This window comes from Rosa rugosa, chromosome 2, assembly GCF_958449725.1.
Source record: "Rosa rugosa chromosome 2, drRosRugo1.1, whole genome shotgun sequence".
Lineage (NCBI taxonomy): Eukaryota > Viridiplantae > Streptophyta > Magnoliopsida > Rosales > Rosaceae > Rosa > Rosa rugosa.
In genome coordinates, this window is record NC_084821.1 from 49,170,813 (window position 1) to 49,182,454 (window position 11,642).

The window sequence follows — 11,642 nt, forward strand, 5'->3', positions numbered from 1 at the left end:
TCCACGCCCAACCGCCTCCTGCTGTCGCTTTGCCGAGCCGCTGCCCCCAGGCCTGGATCGAAGCGACCCAGGCGGAGTAACCGACCCGATCGGATCTCGCCGTGCCGGCGTTGCACGGGCCGATCCTCTCGGTTTTGGGTTGTCCTCCTCCTCCTGATCATCCTCATATCCTCCTTGTACCACGATTTTGAGTGTAGAGTGGTAGATCAAGGTTTGAAGTTTTCGACGTCCCTGATTCGATCTAGGATCTGATCAGAAGCACGAGAGTGATCCAACTTCCAAGCTTGAGCTAGGACGATCTAGACCGAATCTCACTTAGCTCCAGGTATGAAGGTGGCCCATCTCTTCATTTTGAATAAGTTTGTAGTTGGTCACTTTGCCATTGGATGTGGTTGACCCAGCGTTGACCCGTTGCTTGTGGTGGCGCGTCAGACCATATTTTTGTGTTCTGTTTAGGGTTTTCGATTAGTTTCAATTTTCGATCCGTGAGGATTTGGCCGTCCGATCGACTTGTAGTTTTGATTTGTTGATCGTAAAAGTGTTCTGAAGACGTTGGATGGTCTCGGATGAAGATCCGACTGTTGGATCGTCGTATAATTGTGTTTTGTGAATTGTGAGCTTTGTGTTGTATTGAGTGTGGCATTGATTTGGTTAGGTGATTGATGGTTTGAGTTGGCGAACGATTGTGAATCGTATCTTGGCTGTTAGAGAAGACGTAGCAGGATTTGGAGGTGAGTAAATCTCACGTGGTTCTTTTACGAACCGAGTTATTTAATCGTCAGAATTGATTGATAATTGTAAATCGTTTTCAAAATAAAGTTTTGTTTGAAATAATATGAACTTGATCGACTACGGTTCATAGGGCTACGGCTCACAGGTAATGAAAATGAATTTAAGTATAAAATGAATTTCTTGGTTTTAATGCTTATAAACTATAGTTGGTATTAGTGGTCATTCCTGAGTGAATGACTACGTATATATATATTTACGTGGAATATATATCTGGAAGGTGTGGCATGTGATATGTAGACTTTTGTTGATTTATATTGTTGAAAGAGTTATTTGGAGTTGTGCAATTGTGAGTCAGAAGGTTTCAGTGGTAAACCTGGGTTTATTCTGAGGACCGAATGGTCTGAAGTTTGAAGGTTACAGTGGTAACCTTGATTTCTATTCTGAGGGCCAAGTGGTCCGAAGTTTGAAGGTTACAGTGGTAACCTGGATTTCTATTCTGAGGGCCAAGTGGTCCGAAGTTTGAAGGTTACAGTGGTAACCTGGATTTCTATTCTGAGGACCGAAAGGTCTGAAGTTTAAAGGTTACAGTGGTAACCTGGATTTCTATTCTGATGACCGAAGGGTCTGAAGTTTGAAGGTTACAGTGGTAACCTGGATTTCTATTCTGAGGACCGAAGGGTCTGAAGTTTGGTCGTAAGGTTGAACCTCGGCAGAGGTGACAGGTTACGATTCAGTTGAGCTCGAGTCTGTCGTAGTTCAGGGAAGGTTTTTGGGGTTTTTCGTTTGTGTTTACTTGAGATTTGGATTTCTATGAATTCTATTGTTGATTTAATTGTAATCTCCTGAACTAAGTTATATGCAGGGATTACCGCTTTTTGTTTTGTTTTGTTTGTTTTCATGTAAATTCCTGAACTAAACTCTATGCAGGGATTTATATGATTTCTTTTGTTTGTTTTCATGTAAATTCCTGAACTAAACTTTCGATGCAGGGATTTATATGATTTCTTTTGTTTGTCTTCATGTAAATTCCTGAACTAAACTCTATGCAGGGATTTATATGATTTCTATTGTTTTCTTTAATTGTAATCTCCTGAACTAAAATTCGACGCAGGGATTACTATAATTTGAATTGGGTGACTTTGGTGATCTCCTGAACTAAACTTTCGATGCAGGGATTACTAATTGTTATCTTGTGTGATTGTATGTTTGGTTGTGTTTATGATCTTAAATATTGTTGCTTTAATTATCTCACGAGCTGAGAAATTATAAGCATGAGTGACGTGAGTCACTTTAATTGAGTTTACTCATACGGGTTGAAAAGCTTACCGGGTTTGTTTTGTTCAATCCCGGTGCACTATTCTATGGTGTAGGGTTTATTGTGCAGGTTAGAATATTGGGTGATCGTTATCGAAGCTGAGGTGGACTTTCCATCACGTGGGTGTAGAAGGGCGCTTATGCTTGTAGTCTTCCGCTGTGTACTGAGTTGGTGAGAGTGGTTACACGTTGAATTGATATTCAGTTTAATTTGTAAACTATTGTAATGCAATATGTGACTCTAAAGAACGAGTCGGTATTGACATTGTGAGTTCAGTTTGTTTGTTGCTTAGTTTATTTGAAAAGTTTTCTAAGAGTCTTCTTGTGATTGTTTGTTCTCGCGTTTCGGATTTGAATTCCTTTATTCAAAATTCGGGGCGTGACACTCTAGGTCAATTGCATTTCATTCTACTAGTGGGATTTTATCTCATATTCGATTGGTGACACAACAGAGAGTAACTACTAGAAATATGGAGAGACTCAATATTTTAATGAGTCAACGAGACTTGCTCGCCGTACTAATGTGACATGTCCAACCGACTAATTACGTGATGTATGGCCTATTTTGTGTGAGCAATTGCTAAACCTGAAGTGATATTTTAGTTTCATTATTGGACTTGATTTTGAGTTTATGGTTATTGTTTCCCTACAATGAATCTTGTCTAGCTGCAAAGGAATTAAAGTGGATGAAGTCAAGGATCCCTAGCTCGTCTCGATGGAGGAACGGTTTGAATTGCTTATGGAGTGTATTGCGCAAGAATTTTGTAATCTCGTGAACCTGGAGCTCTTGTAGTATGAGCATAATGTGCTTTCGCGCCCCACGAATATATTCTTTCTTGTACTAATGACACTATAGATACGAGGGTCTAGCCAACAGATGAATTCCCACCATTAAAAAAAAGAAAAACTGACAATTGCAACTTGTCTAAATAAGTAAAGGATTAAATTCAGTTTACTCCCCTGAACTTTAGGCCTAAAATCAGATTGGTCCCTCTTTCTGAAAATCGATTACGATGGTCCCTATACTCTCAAATGACATCACCCGAGTCCAAAATTTGAATTTGGCTCGAAACATGACGTCAGCTGCTGAGTTGGAGCCGACATGGGGCCCACATGAGGGCAAAATGGACATTTCAAAATTTTCTAATTTTTTCTCTCTTTTTTTAATTTTTTAATTTCTCTATATTCTCTCTCTCCCCGATCTGCTCTCTCTCTCCCTTCTCTCTCCCAGATGCTCCGATCCGCCGTCCAGATCGCCGCCGCCTCCCCCTCCCTCTACGAGCGCCCCGTCCGACGCATCGCCGCTGCATCAATAGCGACCCCCGGATTTTAGTTTACCATCCAATGCATCAACATCAGCATCTCTATCCAATGTTGAAATTGTCTGATTCCCCTGATACAAAGCTTTAAAATTCCCGGAGCTATCCGAAAGAGCAGCATAAGGTTTATATCGAGCAATGTCCATCCTGTAGTACAGTAAGTCAGGTAATCAATTCAAAATCTTCATATACATCACACCAAAAACTAACCATTACTTCCTAGCATCAAAAACAAGATATTGAACTTTAACCTAAACCTACTACACATTTGAGCATAGCATAAAACTAATAATTAAGGCTCCTCAGTTTAGCATATAAACAATGATTAAGGCCAAGATCATACCTATAGAGACATCTAAAGGCCAAATTATCAAGGTCGCCACTGGAATCCAAGTAATAATTTTCTGACGGTCTAGTCTCGGATTCGGCCCAAGCCCGAACACTGGACTTTCTCGACCCGAAACCGACGAACGACCCGCCGTCTCTCTCCGCGCTCCGCCTCTTCTTCCTCCTCTTCCCCTTCTCCTTCTTCCTCCTCTTCTTGCTCGTCCTGTCTCTCTCATCGCTCGCTTCAGATCCGCTAGAAGATTCTTGCTGAGAGGCGTTGAGGGACGTTTGAGACTTGCTGAGAGGCGGCTATGACTGGGAACATCGACGGCGACGGCTTCACTTCTTCTTCCGACGGCCAGTCGTCGTCCATGTTTTCTGATCGAAATATTCGAACTGGAAATCGGAGAGCGCACCTTCACTGTGATTTCTACTAGTAATCCAAGGGTGAGGGTGAGGGCGCGGTCGAGGTTCTTGGCCACGTCGGCGGCGAAGCGTCGGACGGGGCTCTCGTAGAGGGAGAGGGAGGCGGCGACGATCCGGACGGCGGATCGGAGCATCTGGGAGAGAGAGAGAGAGCAGATCGGGGAGAGAGAGAGAATATAGAGAAAAAAAATTAAAAACAGAGAGAAAAAATTAGAAAATTTTGAAATGTCCATTTTGCCCTCATTGTGGGCCCCCATGTCGGCTCCAACTCAGCAGCTGACGTCATATTTCGAGCAAAATTTAAATTTTGGACTCGGGTGATGTCATTTGAGAGTATAGGGACCATCGTAATCGATTTTCAGAAAGAGAGACCAATCTGATTTTAGGCCTAAAGTTCAGGGGAGTAAACTGAATTTAATCCATAAGTAAATATCATATAATTAATTTGGGCTTTAATTATTAATTAAGGAGTGCCAAAATATCTTACATATAAAAATGATTTTGTAAAAAAATGCAGGATCTTGAAAATTTAAAAATAGGAAAAATTTTAAGAACTGTACACGACATATGGGCCATTCCAAAGTTCAGTACATCAGGTTTCAAAGAACTAATATTGGTACATGAAGTTGCAATTCCAATACACTTTTAGTACATGACGTCAATAACACCGTTAACTCTATGCAATTATTCAATTTTTAAAGAGTAATTTTGGGTTTTCTACTCTCTCTCTCTCTCTCTCTCTCTCTCTCTCTCTCTCTCTCTCTCTCTCTCTCTCTCTCTCTCTCTCTCTCTCTCTCTCTCTCTCTCTCTCTCTCTCTCTCTCTCTGCTACTTCAAGCTACGCATTTTCTTCAAAAGCTTCATCCCATCATCAGTGATCTTACCACACATCTTCAGTACCAATTTGTTGAGCGTTTTCAAGGTAACCAGTTGCCAAATTTTGTCACATGTTCTCATTAACTTTTTTTATTTTATTGGGAGTGAGGTAGCAAGACACTTCGGTTACGTTAGTTAGTTAGTAACACACACACACCCAGTTAGTATTTGGACCAAGGTCCACAAGAGTATCCCAGGAAAGCTAAACTAATCTCCCACATACCGCAAGCGCACGACCAAACTAATCTCCCGCCGCAGGCGCACGAACCAGAAGGCCCCTCAAACTTGCTGGCCACAAACTGGTGGAGTTGGGATTCGAACTCTAGACATGAGGGTTCCATATTAGGCAGCTCGACCAACTTTACCCCACACCAGGTGGTTTTCTTATTAACTATTCTAACTCAATTAAGTTAATAATTTAAAAAAAAAAAAGAAAAAAAAAGATTTTATAACAAAAAAGTTAAAAACCCCGGTGAGGGAAAATTTCTAGAGAGAGAGGGTCCTCCTTCTCTCTAGAAGTCTTCTCCAGATCAGCCATTATTTTGAGAGTCCACTCCCACCCCACCCGCCACCACCTCTACCACTGCCCCCATCACCTTCACCCAACTTCTTTTATCGACCAGATCTGCCCACTTCATCATCTACCAACTTCATCTCTTTCCTCACCTGAGATTGTCAATGATGGAAAATTCCATGTTCACCACCATCTTCACCTCCTCTCCATCCCTCGTTTTCTCCTTCTCCACAGACCAATTTTCCTCTCTAGTCACCAAAATTTTCTCTCTGAGTTCTACCCCTAAATCTGCTCATGCTTTCTTTGGACGGGATTGACTATGGTTGCTTCCAGATCTGCTTACTTCTCCACCACATCTAGGCAAGCTTTCGCCCGTTGGCGGATTTTTGTCCACTTTAAAGAGGTTGTCCAGATTGCTTCGGCAATCACACCCTCTATGGTTACTTTGTTTCTCTTGGGCGTTCTTGAGCCCTGTGTGTGTTCCAACAGGTGGAGGAGGTGGCATGATTTGATTCTACGGTGGTGGCTTCTGTTCATGGAGCGGTATGAATTCGGCGGTGATATTTCTTTGCGGCAGCAGATTCGGTGGCTGTTTGATAGGATTAGGGTTTGTAATTTTTCTTTGGGCTTTTGGCTTGTAGCTGGATTTGACCCGTTGTGGGTTTTATTTTATATTTACTGGGCCTATGTGCCTCATTTGCTGGGCATATGTGCCTCTTTATCTGGGCCTATGTGGCTCTTTTGCTGGGGTCTTATGTACCTCTTGTATTTTGCTTGATCCTTTAGATCTTCTAATACAATCATTGACCAAAAACAAAAAAAAACAAAAACTTTAACTTATCCAAAATTAGATCACTTGTATTTTGCACCTTACCCAGAGTATCCAGAGCTCTTTCGAATGGGTTTCGAATACAAAAATCATCTTCCTTTTTATTCTGTGATTTCATCTTCTTTTCAAACCTCTTCGCTGGAAAACTCAGCACAATTTTTTTCCAACAGATTCTACTATCAGGTATCTAGAAACTCTACTATCAATATCAAGTATCCAAAAAATCTACCAAGTCCGGAAAATTCCATCTAATTGGACCATGATATTACACGAGTAGTAAACATAAAACCCCAAAAGCAAACTGATTTCATTGTTTTGCTTGAGTTACAAAAAGCACCCGACTTTATTGAACTGAAACCATGGGAACAAGAAAAAGTAATCAACTGTATTTGGTATACCAGAATCAGTCCTTTCCCAGCCATCAATTCCCAAAATAGATAAACACCCATCCACCCAATCTTCCATGGCAACCAGAGTCGGAGATAGAGGTGCCGAAAGCGATGAAGACCGTCGAAGTTGGCGTTGTCAAGGAGCACCTAAGACAGAGGTTAATTTGCAGATTGCGATGAGGGAGACGAGGAGAGACTCAACAGTGGTAGAAGAATTGTAAATTTTATTTTATGTTTTCAGATGGAGTTGACGGCGTTAGCGGTAAATTATGGTGGGAATTCGAACCATGGAAAAAGAGACAACTATGGGAATTCTAGGTGCTGAAATCGCCAACTAAACCAACCAAACAAACTTCTCTAGATAACATTCATGTAAAAAAATATATATATACAGCATAATTATATGCGTTACTAACATACAGAGTTACAAGATGCCCCATCTGTGCTGCCTAAGGGCCGCCCCTGATTACAAGAGGTCAAAATTAACTCAAGGGACCATTACATTCACTATATAAATATTAATGATAGACTGCTTTTTTATCAATAATACACATTGATATTGATGAAGAAGAGTTATGAATACATTCTCAAATTTCTTCAAACAAATATCCTTCCTTAATTGATCTTGCGGCAATTTCCTCGCACTTCTCCTTTCGAACCTTCCTTAGGATCAAGCTTGCTCATCTTCACCATTGCCTGTTGAAAATCAAGGAAGAACATGGCCTGGTTGAAAGCATAACCATTTACAATGCCTCTGGTACTTGCACTTGCAAACAGAGTTTGGTCGGAAGTAAGAACTCCAGTTTTCCTTTGTAGTCCATTATAGTAAGCATTGTCAAAAATGTTTCTTGTTGAGTCGAAGGGTTGCTCAGCATTATCGCCTGCGGTACATGTTTTGGTCAATTGCTTTGCGAAACCTGAATCTAAATTTGGATCCACAGACTCACTCAATCTGTTCTTGAATGATGAGCACCTCGCTACACCTAGTGTATGTGCGCCTACAATGTACAAAACAAATCTTATCATCAAATGTATGGACGAAAGCATTCAGGAAATTAACAAGTTGTTTTTGTAGATATATAATTTGAAAACACACATTATCAAAATGAATCAATGATTACGGTGGTGTCACTCTACCTTAGAATTCATTAAAACACTAAAGTTACATTTATTTAGTTCCAAATGTGAGTGACCATAAATTTTGAACGTGGTTATCTAGCGACAACACAAGTGTCGACGCAAAAATATTAATAGTCATAATATATTTCGATTCATATAAGATGCACCAAAAGAGTATCATATATAACATCTATATAATATATATTTACCAGACAGAGCCACCATTTCTTGGGCGGTAAATCCATGTTGGCCAAACATTTTAATGAGTTCGGAAGCATTCAAGGTGGGAGCAGGCAGATTGAACGTATCTTCTATTTTTGACCTTTTCCCGTCCTTTCTACCGTTGGGTATATCATATACCGGACCTCCAGCCTATTTGTGATTTAGCAATTAATAACACAGTACAAAGTCAGATATATTTTAAATCACAACAAATTAAAGAGGGAAAGAAAAAGAAAAAAAAAACAGAGAGAGAGAGAGAGAAGTTTTCCTTATACCCAAAAGACGGCATCTCTTGCAGCCATTGCAAGTATATCAGCACAGGAGACTACACCTGGGCATTGTTGCTCAAGCTGCTTCTTTGCATCATCAATAACTTCGAAGCCGCGCAAGCTCAAATTTGCAGGGGAGTCTTTCTCTGCTGTGTTATCCTTTGTTGAATCAAGCAGAACTGACCCATCACATCCCTGTTTCAACATAACATACAAGATATTCTTTAAGAAATTAAGTACATCAAAATGCGAGGAAACAAAGTGATCGATCTTGAATATGCATGATGTAACAAAGGATTGCTCTTCGATGCATTCATGAATCGATATATGATTGTAGACCAGCTTCATGTGGCAGACCAACTCTGTGCATGTAGTAGTCTACCACTAGTTTATCGAAGAAGAAACTAGTCTGTCACTGTATGGGGGGGGGGGGAGAGAGAGAGAGAGAGAGAGAGAGAGAGAGAGAGAGCACCTCTATGAAGCAATCATGAAAGTGCATTCTGAGTAGGCCTGCTGCTAAGGTTGGATCAGCTTGCAAGGCTCTGGTAACTGTATTCCTCACAATTGGTTCAGCAAATGGGCAACTCATAATGTAATACCCCATACTCAAACCATCTGCTCCAAACCAGAGGCCACTTATCATTTCCAACAGTAGAAGCACGCCAAGAAGCTTAGCAATCACCATATTTGATAAATTCTAATATCCTAACTAGCCGGATAGGGGACGATCTAGGAGAATAGTTGGTAGAATATATGAAGAATGTAGAATGAAGGGAACGGATTACGAATATATATACATGCAAACTAATGAATAAGCAAAAAAGTTATTACCTATTTACCAAAATAAATGGCATTTAAAAAATACAAAAGATGATTGACAAAAGTTGCCGCCCATAACTGAAAGTAAAATATGAAGAAAAAAAGTTGAAGATAGTAGTGGTTTATGATCATTTTTCCACCCAATCAAGCTAATGGTCAATGCAATAATCGTATATCAATACATGTTAATTGCATGTAGGTACACATAACAAATGCACAATTAGCACTAAGAAATTAACAATAGCTAGCCAGATTAATCATAAACACATAACAATGCACGCATGTATAGTTGGATGAGGGACTAATTATACATACTAAGGTTAGTGTTTCACATTTGACTCCATTATTCAATAAGTCACCATTCATCTTAAACGGAAGTAATCAATTTAGGCTTTAACTCCCAAAAGAAAAAAATCTTAAAGAAATGAAAATGTAACAATATATTCGAATTTGATTGTTTCGGTGGGATCAATGTTTGTAAACAAACAAACAGCTCTCTCCAATAGGTTTTGGCTTATTTACAAAGCATACGCGCGCGGTAAGTCAAGTACTGAAGTGAAATAACATATCAACAAAACGCGTGGAATTTGAATTGGGACTTCAAAACCTTGCAATTAAGCTAAAATTTTGAGGAATGGAATTGGGACTTCAAAATAATAAGGTAAAATTAACATGCAAATAGAAGTGATTAATTAGCTAGTTTTTGGATGATATATTATTTAAGTTTTGCATGGATTTTGGATTAATTAGGTGGACTTGTTTTGGCATGGAAGTCAAATGCCAAAATGAAAGTGGGGATTGAAAAGTACATGCATATATGTAGCTGGATTCCATTTCTAAAAGGAGGCTACCTAATCCCAGACTCGCAGAGGCCATTTCTTTTTGCGAGAAGGTGGAGAGACAAATTATTTCTGCAGATTAAAGGTCCATTTACGCGTGATCGAAGTTCAGAAGATGATAGTGTTATACACACGTCCGATTACATGTGGGTTGTGGTACCATATCCTACATATGAGGGGGACATATATATGCTTTTACTCCAAGTAAGTGCGTGCTTGTGGCTGTGGTAGATATATAGCATGTTCTTTTGAAAAGATCAGGAATGCATAAACTAATTGATCACTGTTTCTGTCTTTGTAATCGGCAATTCATGGCTTCATGCATCTGGAAAAGCTTGCTGTTTATGTTATCGGCGTACTAGAGGTTGAAGATAAGGTTTTAGGAATTTAAAAGAACAGATAATTAGTGAATGTCGATCTGAATGGTAATCGATCTGTATGGCCTAATCTGAACGAATGAGTTAAGCTAAGTGAAGAAGATAAATCGTGGACATATTACTATATTTCAAATTTTTAGTTAACTTAACTCAAAATATAACTTTATGTTGTTGGAAATGCTCAACTGCATGCATTATATAAGCATGCATCACTAAAACTTGTAGTCTACAACTCTTATCCATTAGCTAAAAAAAAACAAGAATCAGTACGAAGAAGCAAAATGTGAGAGAAATTTCTTTACAAACTAACTATTAAATTTTTGCTGAGAATAACTACAAAAAACGATATGTTTGATCCTTTTAAAACTTACAGAAGAAAACAAAATGTGACAGAATTTCTTTACAAATTACCTATTCATCCGAAAAATGTTGTAGAGCGGTAGTATGAGGCAGCTAGATCACACCCCTCAAGGTGTATGGTTCAAGAATAACTCTTAATTGGTAAGCCAAACATATAATTAAAACTAATAAGACACTGTGGGTTGGGTGATAACCTCTGAACAAAGCAATACTTATAAATTTACAATAGTACGTAGGATGATTGTTAAATCCCCTCATATTTGTCGTGTTTGTCATAGAACATCTTTTAACTATGTGCTAATTATTATATAGGGGCCCGGCTGACAGGATTGTCACAATATCCTTTTTGGAATTGAATTTGGAACCTAGGTGAAGTTTTGATTTGGACTTTTGAATAGTGCTTTAGTTTTTAGCTTTGAATTAAGTGAAAGATTGCCTATTTTTTTGGCTGAATTCAGCATTGCATCACGTGTTCAACAACGGCACGATGACATTGTCACCTTCAAATGTGGTCTGCATAAAATTAGAGCTCAGCCAACGCACTATATCTGCAACACTATTATGCATGTACACACAATCAATTTTATTTATTGTTATAATAATATATGGGCTAAATACTATTTAATCCTTGAATTTTTGTTAAAAAAACACTTTAGTCCCTCGTCTTTTAATTTAACATGTTTACTCCTTGTTCTTTCAGTTTTACACCCAATAGGTACATTCCGTTAAATTGTGCCGTTAACTTCCTATTTTAAGGATAAAATTACTATCATAGCCCTGACTTTCTCTTTCTTTAATTTTTTTAATTGTTTTTATTCTTCTCTTTAATTTTTTTAATTATTTTTATTCTTCTCTTTTATTTTTTCTTTCTTTAATTTTTTAATTGTTTTTATTCTTCTCTTTTTTTTTCCT

The 11,642-nt window shown here is 38.9% G+C and overlaps 1 protein-coding gene across 1 annotated transcript; it reads right to left on the reverse strand.

Moving 5' to 3' along the window:
• Positions 1-7,060: 7,060 nt before the first annotated feature.
• On the reverse strand, positions 7,061-9,097 carry LOC133731980 (peroxidase 47). The gene is made up of 4 exons (XM_062159435.1): positions 8,808-9,097; positions 8,342-8,530; positions 8,054-8,216; positions 7,061-7,723 (listed from the first exon to the last, which is right to left on the reverse strand). Exons 1-4 carry the CDS (start codon positions 9,018-9,020, stop codon positions 7,341-7,343), a joined length of 948 nt encoding a protein of 315 aa, XP_062015419.1. The 5' UTR covers positions 9,021-9,097; the 3' UTR covers positions 7,061-7,340.
• Positions 9,098-11,642: the final 2,545 nt, after the last annotated feature.